The 21,021-nt window shown below is 38.3% G+C and overlaps 1 protein-coding gene across 8 annotated transcripts in view; it reads left to right on the top strand.

Moving 5' to 3' along the window:
- Nucleotides 1-21,021, top strand: part of LMBR1 (limb development membrane protein 1) — a 323,369-nt gene that overhangs the window by 20,305 nt on the left and 282,043 nt on the right. For 7 of the 8 annotated variants that reach the window (XM_072763254.1, XM_072763256.1, XM_072763252.1 and 4 more), the window contains exons 2-4: nucleotides 7,979-8,051; nucleotides 10,753-10,792; nucleotides 16,212-16,351. In XM_072763254.1, coding sequence (XP_072619355.1) covers nucleotides 7,979-8,051; nucleotides 10,753-10,792; nucleotides 16,212-16,351 — 253 coding nt within the window. The remainder of the gene's footprint in view (nucleotides 1-7,978; nucleotides 8,052-10,752; nucleotides 10,793-16,211; nucleotides 16,352-21,021) is intronic. The other variant, XM_072763260.1, reaches the window with a different exon arrangement.

The following is a 21,021-nucleotide window of genomic DNA, read 5'->3' as shown; positions in this document are numbered from 1 at the left end:
AAACTGCAAGTCCCAGACTCTCTTTAAGAGGAAGTTCCTGGAGGAAACGAAAGGCAAAGGGAAGGACATTCTAGCCTTTGGTTCCTACAGCTACATCAAACAGTAAACAGCCTGACTCACAGCCAGAAATACCTCACTGAAGACCTATTTACCCCAATTCCTTTTATCCTATATATAATGTCTGGCTTTTAACAAAAAATGACGACAAACTAAAAGGCAAAAAATACAGTTGGAAGAGACAAAGCAAGTACCAGAAGCAGACTTAGATATGACAGAGATTTGGCGATAACCAGAATTTGAAATAACTAATAAATATGCCAAGAGCTGTAATGGAAACAGTGTACAACGTGGAAGAACAGATGGATAATGTAAGCAAAGAGATGGAAACTTTAGGAAAGAATCAAGGAGTGGTAGAAATAAACTGTAATAGAATGAGAGGGATTCCGGGTGACTCAGCCATTGAGCGTCTGCCTTCGACTCAAGGAGTGATCCTGGAGTCCCAGGGTCGAGTCCCACATTGGGCTCCCTGTGTGGAGTCTGCTTCTCCCTCTGCCTGTGTCTCTGCCTCTCTCTCTGTGTGTCTCTCATGAATAAATAAATAAAATCTTAAAAAAAAAAAAAAAAGGAAACAATCTGGGTAGGCCTGTATCTTTTAAAGAAACTGAATCAGCAAATGACCTTTTTTTTTTTTTTTAAAGATTTATTTATTTATTCATAGAGACACACACACACACACACACACAGGCAGAGACACAGGCAGAGGGAGAAGCAGGCACCATGCAGAGAGCCTGACGTGGGACTCGATCCAGGGTCTCCAGGATCACACCCTTGGGCTGCAGGCGGCACTAAACCACTGTGCCACCAGCGCTGCCCAGCAAATGACCTTCTAAACACCAGTCCTAGATGGTTTTTCTTTTCTTTTTTTAAAAAATATTTATTTATTTATTTATTTATTTATTTATTCATTCATGAGAGACACACACACACAGAGGGAGAGACACAGGCAGAGGGAAAAGCAGGCTCCATGCAGATAGCCTCATGCAGGACTTGATCCCGGGACTCCGGGACTACCACGACCTGGGCCAAAGGCAGGCGCTAAACTGCTGAGCCACCCAGGGATCCCCTCCTAGATGGTTTCATTGGTGAAATCTACCAGTCGTGTAAAGAAGAAGTGATAGCAATTCTCTCTAATCTCTTACAGGACATTCTAGGAGGCTGGCATTACTTTAATACTGAAATTGGACGAAAAGTTTGCAATAAAGGAAAGCTATAGATCAGTTTTTGTTGAGTATAAATGCACAGTTCTGCAAAAAAATTTTAGCAAACTAAATCCAACAGCATATCAAAAGAATTATTATACACCATGACCAAGTGGAATTTATTCCAAGCATTCAGGGCTGGTTCAACATTCAAAGATCACTTAGGATAATCCATCGTATCAACAGACTCAAGAAGGAACAACATATAATACTATCAGTATTGTATCAGAGAAAGCATTTGACAAAATCCAACACCCATTTTATGAAAAAAGCTCTCAATAAACCAAGAATAGAGGGGAACTTCCTCAGCTTGATAACATCCACAAAATATCTACAGCTAACTTCATACCTTAATGATGAGAAACCAGAAGCTTTCCCACTAGGATTAGGAACAAGGCATGGATATTTCCCCTCTTCTCACTGCTTTTCAACACTGCACTGGACGTCCTAGGTAATGCAGTGAGAAAAGGAAAGGAACTGATAAGTGTACAAATTGGGAAGAGAAAAAGCAGACTGTTTTCATTCTCAGATAACAGGATAGTCTAGGTAGAAAATCCCAAAAAGTCAGTAACAACAACACAAAACTGGGATTAATAAGAGCCTATAGCTGGATATTAAGATACCACATTAATACACAAAAGTCCATTACTGTCCTGTATACCAGGATGAAAAATTGAAATTTAAATTAAAAATACAAGTCTATTAACATTACCATGAAGATGGGGCACCTGGGTGGCTCAGTGGTTGAGCATCTGCCTTTGGCTCAGCGTATGATCCCCAGGTCCTGACAGGGAGCCTGCTTCTCCCTCTGCCTATGTCTCTGTTTCTCTCTCTCAGTCTCTCACGAATAAATAAATAAAATCTTTAAAACAGCAACAACAAAAAAACCTCCAAAAAACCATTAGCATGAAGAAAAAAAGTGCTTAGATATAAAGCTAACAAAATGTGTACATGATCTGTATGAGGAAAACTATACTCTGATGAAATAAATTTCAAAGAAGATCTGAATTAGTGGAGAGCTATTCCTCTCCTGGAAGGAAGACTTAATATCTCTTAGATGTCAGTACTTAACTATTTATTGAGTGAGTAAACTTGGTAGGAAATAGTTATAAAGCAGTTTAATTGTCTCTCACTGATGCTTACAAGGCTCATTTGTTGGATCTGTGTTCCCTTCCTTTGGTGACAACTTTGGCATATCAATTGCCTATGGTCACTCGCACATATTGAAAAATCAAGTCCAGTCTAATTTAAACTTCTACCTTTCATCCTATTCAAAATGTCTTCCCTGTGCCCTGATTTTGCCTGATGAAGGCTAAGGAACCAGCACTGGGAAGGAGTCCAATTTACTCAGTTTACTTTAAAATTATTTATCTAGGCACCAAGGAAGATTTAAGAGATATATAAGATAGTTCCTGTTTGTATTAGTACCTTTAGTGTGCCTAAACTATGTATAATAAAAAGTTTAGGAGACAATTTACATGAAACGTTTAATGGAAATCTGTGGTTGTGCTGAAGTATTGTGAACTAGGAGTATTGTGGGGGTCCAAAAAGAGGCGGGCTTTGTGGGTAGAATAGTTGTGCTTGGGTGTAGAACACGAAGGACAGAATGAGTGACAACTGGTTCTGGTGCCAGCTTCTCAAATAAAGCTGTCTTTCCTTTACATTTTGCTGGAGTCTAGGTCTCAGAAGGGCTTTAGAGAAACTTTGTTGGTGATTTACAATGTAAGAGTATACAGAATCTGAAGTCTCAGTAAGTAATAGAGTGTAATATTGTAGATGACATTAATGAACTTGATATTACTTCCTGTGATAATCTTGAAATATAGAATGTTTGCTCCTTGTTTTCATAAATAATTTCCTCATGGAAATTCTGTTTTACCTTTATTGAAACACAAGTTGACGGACACAAGGCAATTTATCATGATGGTGCTAATAACATAAAAGTGGATATCAGCTTGTGTTTCAAAGTCATGTTACTTGTCCTGGAGATAGAGCATTGGTATTTTGTTTTCTTACCTCTTTGAAAGGTGGTTTGTTGCAGTTATAAACAAACAATGAACATATGCAAATATATCTGAAAAGAATGCTCTGAGCTGCTGGCAAAAAAATATTCGGTGTATTTTTAATCAAATAGGGTTTTATTTTTCTTGTAAAAGTCTGGAAGAATGATATATGGTACGTACTATAGATGGATGAACCTTGCAAATATCATGCTAAGGAAGGAAGTCGGACACAAAACAGCATGTTTTCAGTTGTATGAAATATCTGAAATAGGCAAATCCGTAGAAACAGAAAGCAGATTAGTAGTTGTGAGGGTCTGGGACATTGGGATGACAGAACATGGATGTATAGGTGTATACAGCATTGAGTATGATAAACCCACTTATTTACTAGAGTAATCCTGATACTTTTAAAGATTCATATTATTATGTATTTGGTTTACATTTATTTATTCTTTCACAGTGAATTGAAGATTCCCAACTAAAGTAGTAGTTACATTTTCCCTTGCATTTTCAAATTGTGGTCTAGGGATTTCTGGGGGTTGATGGTTAAAATCCTGGGAATGGATTAGTTTACCAGTGAAGAGATTGTGGATTGAGAATAGTTTTCTGGCTTGGCCTTGAAATCATAGAGTAATAGTATGTTTTGTTTTGTTTGTATTAGAAGAATATATTTAAAGGCTGGCAGGAAAAGGGAAGCTAGTGGTGGAGACTGGGTGAATAATCAGAGAAGAGGACCATTGCTGAAATAGAAGGGGCTGCTCAGAGGTCAGGTGGAATTGTGAGAGTGAAATTTGGCTGTTAAGATCTTCACTGACCACTGCCAGAGCGCTTGGAGTTGGGCAGTGGATGTGAAGTCAGATCTGTGATTGGAGTGAATGGTACCCAGTGCAAGTCTCCCAAGTAGAGGCTGTGGAGGAGGGGAGGAGAAAATAGGGTAGTTGTTAGAATCCTCAAGCCTCTGCTTTTACCTGCAGCTTCCTCAGCATCCGAGAACCAGGCTGTCATGTTGGGCATCAGCAGTGGGCCTCCTGTGTAGCTCTGAGGTTCGGCTTGGGCTTGCCTGGAACTGTGAAGTCCATTTCATCTTACTGTGGCTCTCACTTCTGTTCTCTGTTTATGGAGTCATCCTCCTGTGTGACTTCTGTCTCCACTCTCTACGTGTAATTCTTATTTAAGGAACTTGCTTCAAGTTCACTGAAAAATGGAAGCCATCAAAAGGGAGCGTTTTTGTGCTTTACCACACGTTTGCTTACCTACTTGCTATGGAACATTAATGTTCCGTTCTCTCCTGCTTCTGCTCTTCCTTCTTCTGACTAGGGATACATTTATTTTTAGCTCCTCACCTTGAACACATTGCTTTAGCACTTCTCCTTTTTCTTTCTTGCATCAATAATTTTTCTCTCTACCTGATTATTATTGCAACTATGTGTAACTTTGTGTAACTTTTCTCGTCTTAAAAAAAAAAAAGCAAACTCTCTTAACAGTCCCCATCACATTTCTTTTGCTTCCCTTTATCATAAAATTCCTAGAAAGAGATATATACATTTTGTTTCCAGTTCTTCTGTCTTAATTTACTTCAGTCAGGGTTTTGTATTCATCACTCCAGAAAAACAGCTCTTGTCAAGGTCACTGATAACCACCATGTTGCTAAATCCAGTTGTCAGTTCTCAGTGCTCATCTTACTTGGCCTGTCAGCAGCATTTGACACGGCTGATAATTCCCTTTTCCTACATGAGCTTTTTTCATTTGGCTTTTGGGACATCACAGTCTCTTGTTTGCCTCCTGTCTGCTGACTGCTGCTTCTCAGTTAGCTATTGCTTATTCCTTCCATCAAGTTGACTTCTAAATATTTGAGAGCTTTGGGGCTTGGTTCTTCGACTTCTCTGGCAGTACTCACTCCCTAGGATAGAAATCTCATCTGGCCTAGGGCTTTGAATATCTATCTCCTTATGTCCCCTCTGCCCCTCACCTTAAAAGAAAAAAAATCCTAGTGAGGCTCCTTCCCTGGACCGTACAGATTTTTAAATCCAGCCCTTTCCACCTGAGTGAATAATAAGTATTTCACATTCAGCATTATAAACTGTATTTTTTACTTCCAATGCCAAATAATTTTACTCATAATCTTTCCTGACTCCGGAAATCTTTCCTGACTCCGGAAATACCCACTATCTCTTTCCATGTTCATAGGCCAGGCCTTATCCCTGCAAGCCCTGTCAAGTCTGTTTTCAAAACATACCCAGAACTTGATAATTTTTGATATTTCTGCTACACAGGTCCACGTGACATCTCTTCTAGATGATTGCAGTACACTCCTAACTGGTCTACTTCAGGCCTTAACCCTTCTAAGTTATTTTCCACATTGTACCTGGAGTGAGCCTTTTGTACTCTGTCAGGTCCTATCACCCGTCTGCTCAGCATGCCAGTGGTTTCTCATATCACTCAGGGTAAAAACCAACACTTACTTCACTGCTTGTGAGAACTGACAGTTAATACGAATTGCCTGACCTCATCTCTCACTTCTTTCCTCTCACTGTAGGAACACAACCGGAGCTTTCCCGGTCTCAGACCCTTGCTGTGACTGTTTTCTGTGCCTTGAGTACACTCCTTCCAGATTTCTGCATGTCTTGCTTTCTTTTCTCCCAAAGGCCTTCCTCAGATGTTACCTTATTAGTGAGATGTGTCCCTATTCCCCTAGACCTGCACCAATCGTCATTTGCCCTGCTGACACTCCCTGTTCCTCTAATCCTGCACCCATCATCATGTGCCCCACTGACACTCCCTATTCCTCTAATCCTGCACCAGTTGTCATGTGCCCCCCTGACACTCCCTATTCCCTTAATCCTGCACCAATCGTCATGTGCCCTGCTGACACTCACTATTCCCCTAAACCTGCACCAAGCAGCGTTTGCCCTGTTGGCTATTGATTGGCTGTTTTCTTAGTTGAATATAAGCTCAGTGAGGGCGAGAACTTTGTTTTCTTTGCTCTTCTGTTCCCAGTTCTAAAAAGAGTGCCTGGTGAACGGTGAGCTCCCAGCAAGTAATTGTGGAATGAATTGAATTTCAGGTAGCTTCTGTCATAAATATTAATTCCGTTGGTCATATGATCCCTCTGACTTTAACCTCATAAGTCACAGAGTTTCTGCCCAGTAACCCTTCTTTCCAGTGCTCTTGTAGCCCTAATCAGACTTCACCATTCTGTTGTAAATCTCCCCCATCTTTAACATCTTCTTAGAAGACCCCTTCTGTTTACATTTCTTCACCAATAACTGGTTTCCATTTTGACCCATTTTCCACACTCTAAAGGATTTTGGGAGAAAGTAGTGATGGTGTTTACATTCTATTATCCGTTTGGAGTTCTTGATGGGCTCCCAGCAGCAGGCCAATCTGATGTTTTCCATTCTTGGCTCCTTTTTGGTCACTGTCAGTATTGGCTATCTCTTGTCACTCTCCCGCTTGTATGGAAGAATTGTGACATGAGGCTCATGGTCATTTCCATTCTCAGTATGTCATTTCCTAGAGGACATTGTATGGTGGCTGTTCATACTTAGATCTAAGGTCATTTTTAGTCATGTGGCCAACAGCCCTTTTTCAGAAATCCACACATCAGGTGCTCCCTAAACTGTCATTACTTGGGATTGTTTCATTTGAGTTTGAAAACTCTGATCCATAGCTCTAATAAGGCTTTATTTCTTGGTCTTTGACTGTAATGATGTCTGTTCCTTGACCCCATCCTGTTTTTCCTGTCATCCCCATAAAATTAAATGGAATTTAATTGAATTTAAAAAGCTTCTTGTTCAACTGCTGTTTATTTTGATATGTGGTATATTTATTGAATGATTACTCCCCCCCCCGCATTGATTTGTGATGCCTCCTGTATGTAGAACCAAATTATATAAATTTTTATATAATGGGATGTTTCATTTATCTGTGTTTGAGTCATCCTTAAATGTTTTTGAAGCTTTATAGTATGTTTTGATATTTGGAAGGGATTGTATTGTCTCATTGACTTTAGTTATCAGAATTGTTGGTATTGGTCTAGCTTTTTACACTTCCATATGATTCTGAAGACAATTTAGTCAAGTTATGAAAAGAAAATCTTCATTGGACATATTTTCCCTGCAATGGTATTAAAAACTGGGTTATTTGAATTAGTTTATATAAATTAGCATTTTATCAAAACTTTATTCTAGTAAAATATCTAAAAAGTTTAATTTTTTAATTTTTTATTTTTTTATTAAAGATTTTTTATTTATTCATGAGAGACACAGAGAGAGAGAGAAGCAGAGACACAGGCAGAGGGAGAAGCAGGCTCCATGCAGGGAGCCTGATGTGGGCCTTGATCCCAGGACTCCAGGGTCATGCCATGGGCCAAAGGCAGGAGCTAAACCGCTGAGCCACCCAGGGATCCCATCTAAAAAGTTTTAAATAGATTTAATCTATTTTTTTTCAAGATTATTTATTTATTTGACAGAGAGCACAAGCAAAGGGAGTGGCAGGCAGAGGGAGAGGGAGGCTCTCTGCTGAGCAGGGAGCTGGATGTGGGGCTCGATCTAGGACTGTGGGATCATTACCTGAGCCCAAGGCAGACACTTAACTGACTGAGCCACCCAGTGCCCCAGATCAATCCTTTTTGCCTATAAGTACCAAAGATGTATCTTCTATAATTTAAAAAAAGATATGCAACAAATGTAAATGATCTGTTAATTTTTTTTCCAGATATGTTTCCTTCTTTTTGCCATTCTCTACATTGTTTCCTACTTCATCATCACAAGATACAAGAGAAAATCAGGCAAGTAGAAACATTATAATTAAAAATACTTAGATCATCATGCCAGCTGGTCTGTGGTATATGGGCCATATCGTGCCTGTCAGTATGGTAGTATAATATATTCAGTATGGCAATGATTGAAGGATGTAATAGCCTGGCGCTAAGAGTAAACAGGAACCTCCAGGGAATCTGACTTGCTTGTGGGGTCATCATTCTGTTTGACCTGAGCCCATGTTTACCACCATTCTTAGGTCTAACCAAGAATAGTGTGGGGCTGTTCAGTATCTGGGAAATTTCTAGAGTTTATGAGGATATATGGGTTTTGTGACTGGCTCTGAGTTTGAACATGCCTACCCCCCCATCCTTTCTCTGACTATTAGACTATCTTTTCTTTCTCTAAAGTGATATGGAATGTAGAGTCTCTGTGATATCATTTAATATTCAGTTATATATTATATTGTCTTTTTATTATTTCATTATTATTTAGGGACCACTAAATCTTTACTCTTTTTTATTTTTAAAATTTATTATTATTATTTATGATTTTATTTATTTATTTGGGGGAAAGAGAGTGCACACAGGCACATGAGCAGGGGGAGGAGCAGAGGGAGCGGGAGGGGGACAAGCAGACTCTCCACTGAGCAGGTAGCCTGGCATGGGGCTCCATCCCAAGACCCTAGGATCATGACCTGTCAAAGTCAGGTGCATAACTGACTGAGCCATCTGGGTGCCCCGATTCTTTTTTTAAAAATGAACTTTGCGCTAATTAATTCACAGATTCTTGTGCCAAGGTTTTGTAAGGACCTACTAAACAGTTGCCTTACTGCGTTCTGTTAAACCTCAGCTATTTTCTGTAAATAAACAAGAAAACAGAATTTTTTACCTGTATGCTGGGCTAACAGTAGTGCCATATGAATATTTATGGATTCTATATAATAGGAATTCTTTATATTATAATATCAAACTTATTAGACTTTTGAAAGCAATTAGGAAATAGTGCTTGCTCTAGTGTTTTAGTTTGGCTCTATGATTACATTAAAATATTTCTTGGAATCTATAATCTCTCAAAAATTTGAAGACCTACAGATTCAACACAGTATTTTAGCTATTTTTAAAGATGTTTTGGCATCAGGTGTTAATGATTATTGACATAGAAGGAGGAGGAGGAGAGAATTAATATAAAATGCATCATTTTAGGGGATTAGGGGATGATGAACAGGAAAATTGGAGATTTATTAGATGATTTAGATAATTTTTAAAGATTTTATTTATTTATTTTGAGAGAGAGAGTATGAGTGGTGGCAGAGGGAGAGAGAGAGAGAGAGAGACCCAAGCTGACCCCCCTCCCCACACCTTTTGCTGAACATGGAGCATGATGCAGGGCCTGATCCATGACCCTGAGACCATGACCTCAGTGGAAATCAAGAGCCCGATGCCCGACTGATTTAGCCACCCAGGTGCCTCTATTAGATTATTTTTAGAGTAATAGCAGAGAGGGGTGATGAGTACTCTGGACTTAGTACTGAGCGTGGGGGGGAAGAGTTGAAATGTATATGAAGCTATTAAAATATTCTTCAGTAGTTGATGGTTGATAGAGAGTAGGCACAACAGTATACAAATTAATTGGGACTGTTATTTTATGGTCCTTTTGCTTGTAAAGCTATTTTGAGCAGCCTGTAATTAAGAATGGAGATTAGGGTTAAGAGGATGGCTCAAACGCACCATTGACATGGAAGCAAATGGATAGTCATAATTACAGAGACCTAGAGAGAGAGCCTTTGAGGACAACCTCAGTTAGGTATTGAGGAGAAGGAGGGGCCAGGGGGTGTTGTGCAATATTCTTGTAATTGGATTATATTTTCTTTAGCTGGTAAATTAATTAATTAATTAATTAAGACTTTATTTATTTATTCATGACAGAGAGAGAGAGAGAGAGAGAGAGAGAGACAGGCAGAGGGAGAAGCAGACTCCACGCAGGGAGCCCGATGCAGGACTCGATCCCAGGTGCCCAGGATCAGGCCCTGGGCTGAAGGTGGCTCTAAACCGCTGAGCCACCTGGGCTGCCCTAGCTGGTATATTTATGTAGGAAGACAAAGAGAAGGCTAGTAGCCACGAGAGGGAGCTGAGTGAGTGCTGGAGCAGAGGCCATCTGCTACTTGTAAAAAATACAAAACTTGGTATCTTTCTGTTTAGAACTTGGACAATAATTGTGAAATAGTATGGAGGCAGTAGTATCTAATGGTTTAGAATGGTCCGAGAATCTTTGTTATTATCATTAATAATGACAAACTTGAATTGTGGAAAAGTACATGAGTTTTAAGATTTTGAATTCTAACTTTATAATAAAGATTTTTGTTGGATAGTATCAACTAAAAGTTTTTGTTCATTAGCAATTACAATTTCACTATGTTGTATGACAGTAAACTTGATTCTGGTCCTAAGGTTCTACTAAGTTTTATTTTCTGGAGCAATAAATATATGGAAAGTTTCAATTTGCATATGGTAGTTTTGTTAATTAGGATTTTGGTTAATCACAACACTCTACGTTCTGTCCCATGTGAGTTAATAAGATTTAAATTTAGATCCATGCTGAAATAAACAGTGCTTTTTGAAAGTTCTTTTCAGTAATTCATTAAGTTTCTGTTTTTGTTTGTATTTCCTGATAAATTAATGAAACATTTTATTGAAGATAAAAAAATTAATACTTTAACCATTTTTACAGATGAACAAGAAGATGAAGATGCCATAGTCAACAGGATTTCGTATGTATTTAAAAATTCATTTGTTCTGTTTCTAATTTTGAGGTTATAAATTCTTCAAATTTTGTTCACACCTTAGGGCATAAATGTGTAAAATATTCGCCTAAAGTAATACACTGCTTTTATTAATATTAACTCTATCTTTGGGAGTGCATATAAACAAATATAGGGTTGACTCTTGAACACTGTGGGGGTTAGGGACTTTGGCCCTGAGCAGTTGGAAATTGTGTATAATTTTTTACTTCCCCCAAATTTAACTACTAATAGTCTATTGATTGGAAGTCTTACTGATAACATAAACAGTTGACAAATACATATTTTGTATGTCATGTGTATTATGTATTCTTATAATAAAGCTAAAGAAAAAAATTATTAAAATCTTAAGGGAGAGAAAATACATTTACAGTACTGTATTATATTTATTTTAAAAATTCACTTATAAGTGGACCTGTGCATTTCTAAGTCATATTGTTCAAGGGTCAACCATACATGGAAAAATGAGGATTGATTGTTTCCTGTTAAAATTTGCTTATTTGAGGAGCTGACATTTTACCTTCAGACATTTTAACCAGGAAGTGGGCTTATTTATGGTTGGGAAAGTTGCCAGGCCGTAAGAAAGAAAACTCTTAACTGTTTAATGATCTGCTGAGAAGACTATGACAGTCTTGGAATAGGGAGGAGACATCTGTTCTAGTTAATTGAACATCTACCTGCTATGAGCAGGGAGATGGACTCAGATGGTTCTTTAGTTTCCTGTAGCTCTCTTTCTGCATTTATTTATTTATTTATTTATTTATTTATTTATTTATTTATTTATTTCTGCTTATATATGCTGGTGATATATGATTGATACACCCTTTAAATTTTTTTGAGGTATTAAACTGGATGGGAAGCAGTAAATTTGTTTCTATAAGATTTTGCTTGACTAAAATTTGAGATCACACAGTTGTAGCTACATTGGAGAGATTTTTATTCCAGGATTCTTTTTTTTAATTGATACTTGAAAAGTTTTTGTCATAGTCCTGAATTTATAGAAAAGTTAGAAATATAACAAAAAAGAGCTGTTTAGCCCCCAGAACTATTTGAGAATTTGGTGACCTGGTTCTCCATTTCCTCAGGATACTTTTGTATATAATGCCTATAAATGGTACATTCTTCTATTGTCTACCATACAACCATCAAAATAATAAAATTGATGCTGTATCACTCATGCCCCATTCAGATTTACCAGTTTTTCCAGTAATGTCCTTGTTGCAGATGGACCCTGTTCAGGATCACACACTGCTTGTAGTTGTCATGTCCCTTTAGTTCCCTTTAAATTGAAACCCTTCTTCAATATTTACCTGATCTTGATACTTTTGAAGATTACAGATTAGTTATTTGGATTGTTTCTTCATGATTAGTATCAGATTATTCATCTTTTGCCTGGGGCAAGAAGGAGGTGAGGGAAAGGTCAAAGAGAGAAAGAGAGAGAGAGAGAGAGAGAGAGGGAGGAGAGAGGCTTCCTGTGCTAATGCACTCTTATGTACACTGGGATATTACTCAGTACTGACACATGCTATAACATGTAGGAACCTCAAAAACATCATGCTAAGTGAAAGAAGCCAGACACAAGGCCACATAGTGTCTAACTCCATTTACTAGCAGTTTCCAGAATAGGTAAATTCATCAGTGTCATATTGATGGTTACTAGAGACGGAGGGGAGAGCAGAATGGGGAGCAACTGTTTAATTAATAATATAAGGTTTTATTTTGAGGTGATGAAATGTTCTGGAACTAGAAAGTGGTGGTGTTTGCACAACACTGAATACACTTAAATACCACTAAATGGTTCATTTTAAAATGGTTAATTTTATGTTATGTGAATTTCACTTCAATAAAAAAGTACTTTCAACTGATAAGTGACTTTAATAGGTCTGATTGAATTCATAACTGAACAGTGAATATAAATGGACCTTGCTTTATTAGATTTGGTAATTTAAATGATTTTAAATGCCCTAGGGAAAACATCTGTAACTTTATACTGGGAATTCTTGCTCTGTGGGTTTAAAACTTAGGCCTATTATTTGATTTAAATTTATAGAATTAGGGGTCTTAGTTTTATTCCTAACACCTTGATATTTGAGAAAATCCTTAAGTGATTGATCATTTTTCTGTGTCTAAATTACTGTCTAAATAATTCACTTACCTCAAAAAGCTTCAGTGAATCTCAGACTGAGTAAAGGGCAGATACTAATTCTTTCCCAGTGAAATCCTCTAGGGATGAAGTGAGTACCTGTGAGATGTGTGCCACTCTCCTCTCTGGTCTGTACTCCACTCTTGGTGGTAAAGCTATATACATACATTTGTAGATGTGTCAACAGACCAGAGCACATCACTTAGGCATTACCCTGCAGTGTATTCTATGAAACAGTGGCTGTGCCTCGTTTCCTTTTTCTTTCTTTTTTTTTTTACACACATTACAAATCCCAGATAACCTTTATTTAAATATTTCACAAACAAGTTACAAGTTTCTTTGCAACTACATGGTAAATCAAATGTTAATGTATAGCTCAGGAACTGTAAACAATTCAGCAACTAGGGCCCAAAGGAACTGCACCCTTAATAGAAATAAATATTTTAAAATGATCAACTTTTTGTGCCTTGTTTCCTTGTGAGGAGTCTCTGGAGCCCTGATCTCCCCTTCTGCTTTCAGCAGTTCTGCTTCCACCTCTGCTGTTGCTACCAAATGTCTGAAGGCTTTGTGTTCTCCTAGCAGGTGGTTCCTGGTGACTGGAGGAGACATCCGCTTCTTGCAGGCAGATGGGTGTGCACATACAATAAAGACAGTAGAAGGAGCAAGGAGGAGGGCACCTGAGAGAGAATCAGGGCTCATCTGTTCCCTAGCCCCTCACACCAGTGATGACTTTGGCTTTCACTGCCTTTTTCCCCCTCTTGTGTGATAGAATGAGTGAGAATGGAAGAGTAAGGCAGATCTGGGTTCAAATTCTGAACTCAAGATTAACTTGAGGTTAGAAGAGATTGAGAAAGATTTATTTTCTCTCTGTGTGAAGGAGAGCTGCCACTTACTTTGTTGTGCTGTTGTATGGATTAAATCACATCTGCCAAACATTCCTGGGTTGGTGCTTAGTGCATAATATGTGGAAATTCAGAGTTGCTTCCCTTCTCTGCACCATATTTCCTTGCCTTGCTTCCTCCACTGAAGAGGAGGAAATGGAAGGAGACGCCTGCTGAATGAGGAGAAAAAAAACGGAATCCTCAGTCTTCTAGAAGAGCTCAGACAAATTCTTAAGTGAGGTGGTTGGCAGCACTACCTGGCCACTTGAAACAGAGATCTCCAGCGCTGGCTCAACCCCGAGTCAAGATGGAAAGCCTTGTTCCTCGGCCTTTCTCACCTTCCATTAGGCCCATGTTTGCTCTCTCCTTTACTCCTTTGTTCTTTTCTCTGTTTGTATCTACTTGTGCCCCCAAATTAACTTTGCAATCAACAACTACATTTTCTGAGAGCTCCTGTTGTTTAGTTAATTGATTTGATTAGGATTAAATTTATTGATATAAAAATAACATGCCTAAGTGCTGAAACTTTTGTGAGCCTGTGCAGATGAGAGGAGAGTTTCCAGGTAAGAGGTAGGCCTAGCATAAAGTATCACAGCTCAGGAGTGACTTGGTGTGGGCTTTCAGGTCTGGGAGAAGGGAGGGAGTTTCCCCTGCAGAGGGAAGTCCTGGCACATAGTATTAGCTTGAGGGAGTGTTGAGGGGCACCCACATGTGTTCAGGGATGCTCTGCCACAGGGAGTCAGAAGTTGGGGAGGGCATCTGTGCAGGATGGCAGAGCCCACGTAGGCTGAGAAGGGTGTCCCCAGAAGGACGGCTTGGCATGGGTGTCAGAGGTCAGTGGGGAAGGAGGTAGGACAGTCCAGAATGGGGAGTCACTGGAACAGGATGGACACCTCTGCATAGGGTGGGAGTGTCAGATCACATACAGGGGTGTTTAGTCCATTAAAGGTGACGGAACCATTTGCAGTTAGGGAAAGGGAGAAAAATGAAAATGAACAAGGTTGTTGCATTGCAGTTGGACTGTCAGTGTGGACTCATGGTTTTTAATAAAGTTAGTGAACCAGATCTAGATGTAAAGGTGGATATGTGTTAAGTGTGCATATGTACATACGTGTATGTGTAGTGCATACTTCCATTCCTTGCCTGTCTTGGGAGCATGACACCCCAGTAGCAATGAATATATTTAGCACCAGATCTTTGCTTCTAAATATAATTTTCCACTAATAGGAACCAGGATTTGGGGGAGAAGCTGTCCGCAGGGGTACAGGAGGGGAAGTTCCAGGCTCATTCTGTACATATGGTACTGCCAGAATGCAAGGAGGTGCTCCAAGAATGATGAGGTACATGTCAGAAAGACCCAGAATGTTCAAGGGCTTTCACATCAATCAGGGACAATTGGAGTGTCAGGAGAATGATTACATTGGATCCTACACAGCATAAAATAGAACAATCTGGAGTCCATACTGATAGGAATCAGTAAATGAATACATTTTTTAGCAAGGAACGGGTTATTTTTCTTGGTTTCCAGCTTAGCTTCCCACAAAATACTTAATTAAAAGGGAAAAGAGTGATGTTAGAGTGGAGACCAGTGGTCAGGCAGAGTGTGACCGGCAACAGGACAGCTCTAGGCCACCTGATAGTGATAGGGAGAACTTCCTCACTTGATTTGCAAGGACAAAACCAAAGAAGCACACTGAAGGTCGCTGGCTGGTAGTTGCCAGAGTTGACAGTAGGCCTGGGGTAGACATTTTTCCTAGTGCTTTTCCCAGGAAACATGCCCGCTCAGCAAAACAGTTTGTAAGACGACTTCTGTCTGATTTGAGTTGTATTTTTGCTATGTATCATATAGTCTACATTTAAACATTATCAATGATTTACGGAACAAGGGTATCATGGTCGTTTTGGCTTTAAGTAGGAAAACACTTCTGTTGGTTGCCACAAGATGGCATTGGGCTCAAAGTTACTCTAGTAGATGTGTATTTTGAGTGTTTAGAATGTTTTGTTTCTTATGTCTCCTTATATTTATTTTCATGTTCTTCCTATATTGATTTTAATGGTATGGATATTAAGGCTCCATCTCTAATGTTGGTGAGGGTTTTTTTTCCTTTGCCTGTTTAGTCTTTTAAAAAAATCTTAAAAAAATTTAGATATAACATTTTAAACATTTCAGACATGTAAAACAGAAAGTGAAAGCCCCTTTTAGTGTCATATATATATATCATTTGACTCCCAACTACACATATTTAACGAAAGTCTTATATAACTTTTTTGGATTAAAAGATTTACAAGTTTTTATCCTTTTTGAATTCCTACCATATTCCTTGCTTTTTCCAGTTGCTGGTAACAACAATCTCTTCTCTTCCAGGTTGTTTTTGAGCACGTTCACTCTGGCAGTGTCAGCTGGGGCTGTTTTGCTTTTGCCCTTTTCAATAATCAGCAATGAAATCCTGCTTTCTTTTCCTCAGAACTACTATATTCAATGGCTAAATGGCTCCCTAATTCATGGTTAGTATATATTGCTTAATATAATCACAATGAATGTTTTTGTTTTTTACTGAACTGTATCTTTAGATTTACCTTTTCTTAATTTCCTTCGTAATTTGCATCTTCCTCCAATAAACCATGAGTCCTTCATAAAATCAGAAAACCAGATTTTACTTACTATTCCTATTAGTTGTGAAGGCTTTCCTGTTTTACTTAAGAAATGGTTTTTATACTTAAAATGATTTTGATAAATTTTCACTTAAATGTTTAGCAAGAGAATTTTGGTGTATCTGGTTATCTTACCTCCATTTAAGACCTAAAAATACGAGTCATAGTTTTCTACTTTATTTCTTGCTAGTTACTTTTGTTATTTAAAAATGTGTAAGTAATAGGGACGCATGGGTGGCTCAGTGGTTGAGGGTCTGCTTTTGACTTGGGGCATGATCCTGGAGTCCTGGGATTGAATCCTGGGATTGAATCCCACATCGGGCTTCCTGCAGGGAGCCTGCTTCTCCAACTCTGCCTGTGTCTCTGCCTCTCTCTCTGTGTCTCTCATGAATAAATAAATAAAACCTTTTAAAAAAATGAATAATAGGGGAAAATTTCTTTTGTCAAGTACAAACTTTAAAATTAATGTGGTTAAAAAAAATAAAATTAATGTGGTTAAAAAAGTGACTTATTTGCTGTGGGCAACATGGTATATTGCTTGGAGGCCAAATAGACCTGCATGCCAATCTTGACTGCTATTTTCTAGAAATTTTTAGTGAGGTAGGACATTTTAATTTTAATTTATAAAATCTAATACATTGATTTTTAAAATATGTTTCATTGTTTTTCCCTCTTTTATTCTTACTGAATTATGATTTCTTTATGTGTGAAACATACCAGTTTTTTGTTAGATTTTTGTAAATATATTCCAGTTATTTTTCTTAACTCTGCTCACTTTTTTGATTGGCAGATCAAAAAATGTTGTCCAGTCTTTTTTCTTCCTTTGGTATCTCTAATTGTTTTGTGTTTTTTTAATTAATTGATTATTCATCACACAGATTGAGAGAGAGGCAGAGACATAGGCAGAAGGAGAAGCAGGCTCCATGTAGGGAGCCCGATGTGGGACTCCATCCCGGGTCTCTAGGATCACACCCCCAGCCAAAGGTGGCGCTTTAAACCACTGAGCCACCCAGGCTGCCCTGTTTTGTGTTTGGAAGATCTTTTTCCTTCCTGAGATGCAACAAATCCTCTTCTTCTCCCCCGCCTCATTTTCTAAAGATGATTTTGTTTGTGCATAATTGTTTAATTCATCTGGACTTTATACAGATACCTTTTCTCTCAACCCTTTGTGTTTATTAAAGAAATGCTATGTTTACTGTAGAGTATTTGGGAAACAATATATGGTGAAGAAAATTAATGTTACTTACAATCCCACAACCCACAGAGCTATTGTGGATACCTGGCCTGTAGCCTTCGTAGCCTTCTTAGCCTTCCATAATGTGTGTTCATGTGGATACATACATAACCAGATGGGAAACTCTCATGGATTCACTGATAATTTGTATCTTCTCCCATCAAAGTGTAAGGGGAAGGTTTCCATGCCTGTAACTACTTTTCTGTGCAATTTATAGTAGTGCCTGAAGCTGTAATAAGCATGGATTGTTCCTAAATTTTTAACTAAAAAAGCTACAGTATACATCTTCACAAATAAATATTTGCCCTTAGGATAGATTTCTGCAATTCACTTTCCAGGTAAGCACACTTTAAAAGTTTTTGAGAAGATAATTCCTGATTCTGAAAAGCTGTGTGAATTCCACTAGTGGTTTCACTTTCACTGATGGGATATGGGGGGTGGAGTGGGGAGGTGGGCCTCCTCTTCCTCTTCCCAGAATGCATCTTCACCAACTGTGGGCAGTACTTAAAACCTGGCAATTCAAAGGGCACCTGAGTGGCACAGTTGGTTGAGTGACTCTTGGTTTTGTCTCAGGTCATGATCTTAGGTTTGTGAGATTGATTCCTGCATCAGGTTCCATGCTTAGCAGAGTCTGCTTGGATTTTCTCCTCTGCCCCCACTCCCCAAAATAAATCTTAAAAGAAAAAACCCTTCCAATTAAAAAACATGAAACATTTCCCCTCTTAAACGTACATTTCTTCAATTACTTGTAAGGTTGGACATTTACAAAACATACTCAGAGGTCATTCATATTTATTTTTTAGTAAACTGCCTACCTGTTTTCTTGGCCCATTTTTACAGTGCTTTTCCCCCCTCTTTTTTCAAAGATTTTATTTATTTATTTATGAGAGAGGGAGAAAGCACAAGTAGAGCAGGAGAGGGAGAAGGAGGCTCCCCACTGAGCAGGGAGTCTGATGTGGGGCTCCATCCCAGAACCCTGAGATCATGATCTGAACTGAAGGCAGAGATTTCACCAGTTGAGACACCCAGGCACCCCGTATCTTTCTTTTTTTTTTAAATTAAATTCCCAGTAGCTAACATACAGTGTAATATTAGTTTCAGGTGTCCAATGTAGTGATTCATCACTTCCGTACAACACCTGGTGCTCCTTACGACAGGTGCCCTCCTCCATCCCCATCACTTACTTCACTCATCCACCCACCTCCCCTCTGGTGACCACCATTTGTTCTCTATAGTTAACAATCTCTTTCCTGGTTTGCCTCTCTCTCGTGTTTTCTTATTTGTTTTGTTTCTTAAATTCCACATATGAGTGAAATCATATGGTATTTGTCTTTCTCTGACTGATTTATTTCTCTTAACATTATACTCCCACTGCATCCATGTTGTTCCAAATGGCAAGATTTCATTTCTTTTTATGCTTGCAATGTTTTTTTAAGTAATTGATTGTCTATCAGAGGTTAATTGCAAACATTTTCCTCCCATTTGTCCTTTAATACTGCTTAAGCTGTTTTTTTGACATAAAAAATTTTAACATTTTTGTTTAATCACATATTTGAATCTGGCCTTTGTGGTTTCTGTTGCATTTGAAGGTAGAAACAAATGGATTCATGAAGCTCTGAAGACCAAATGAATTCAATAAAATTAGGACTAATTATTAACCAAATAAGCAATTACTCCTTTTTTTGCTTAGCAATTGAAAAAAACTCAAATAAGCAAACTGAAATTGATACAAAAAATAAATCTTTTATTGAAAAGTCAGCTGTTATTATGAAAGGCAGGAAACAACCTGGAAAGTAATGGCTGTGCATGTTTTGGTGAGTTATTTTTAGATACATGTTATTAGTTATTAAAAATATTTTTATAATATATAATTTAGAAAATGATTTTTGCATGTGTTGTCTGAGATATTTAAGGAACACTGTTTGGCCTGGTTTCCCTAGCTCTAGCTTTCTGTAAAGCTGTAGGTACTACGGCACATACATTTTGGGCTCCAGGTGTTTTTACCAGCGGTGCAGGTATTCTCAAGCTGGGCTAACCAGTATGACAGGTGAACTGGCCTTTGTTTCCAGTTTTACTAAATAGAAATTGCATGACCAATAGAAATTTAATGACCTTTCATACTCTAAACCAAGGCCATTTTTTTTTTTTTTCTGTTTATGGACTGGAAATAAGAGCTACTAACACATGACATGCCATATGATTTGGAGGCCTTAACTCTGGAAGTAAACATCTTTGGTTTTTTTGGGAGTCTTTCTCATTTAATGTAAGGTGTGTAAGCTCAAATATATTGTTTATAAATTAGGGCTTGGAACAATGATTCCCACATAGTGATTGCCTAATAAACATGTTGAATGAATAAATTATGTAATAATTTTAATAATATATATTAATATATATATAATATAGATAATAAACCACATAAAATAAAATATAATAATAGTAAAAAACTACATCAGCTGGAAGTTGGGGAACTAAAGGAAGAACCTTCTAAATGATGTCACTGCTTCTTCTTTTTTTTTTTTTTTTTTAAAGATTTGTATTTATTTATTCACGAGAACACAGAAAGAGAGGCAGGCTCCATGCAAGGAGCCCGATGCGAGACTTGATTCTGGGAATCCGGGAACCCACCCTGAGCCAAAGGCAGACGTCCAACTGCTGAGCCACCCAGGTGTCTCAGGTGTTACTACTTCTAACTGTACTCTTAGGAATGGGTTTCAGGAGGCATGGGATGTCAGCCTCGGAAATTTTTCCCTAAGGGTAGTATGACCCCCAGCTTTGTTTCTGCTAAATCTTTGGTAGGTCTATATCCTTTGCTGCAGGTAGTAAATTTCATAAATCTTTAAATTCATCTTTTTCTTCTAAATTCATAGCTTTCTTTAACCTTGTTGATGACATTTGAGGGAGTGTTTATTATTAGTCCTTTCAATTGTCTTGGGGTTGAAGATTTGTCAACCTTAGACATGCTTGCTTCTTGGCTTTTAAAAATTTGTTAATGGGGCCAAATTATGGTACTAGTAAGACATGACCTAAGGTATGCCTGTGTTCTAGACACACTTTTCCTCACCTCCATTGTGCAGTAGCAGTTGTTTGTCGTTGGTAGTCAGAACACTCCCTTCCTTGCTGGTTGATTAAGACACATGAGGACCCGAGTTCTGGGCAGCAGTCTAAACTTCCAGTTCAGTGGAATAATTGTTATATCTCCTGGTGGAAACGTTCCTCCCTTTGGAGCTGGAGCCTCTAGATTAGCAGCACTAGTTCGCAAGGTTGTAGGAACAGGAGGCAAAAAGTT

This window comes from Vulpes vulpes, chromosome 7, assembly GCF_048418805.1.
Source record: "Vulpes vulpes isolate BD-2025 chromosome 7, VulVul3, whole genome shotgun sequence".
In the NCBI taxonomy this organism is placed as follows: domain Eukaryota; kingdom Metazoa; phylum Chordata; class Mammalia; order Carnivora; family Canidae; genus Vulpes; species Vulpes vulpes.
This window is presented reverse-complemented; position numbering and strand designations above follow the sequence as displayed.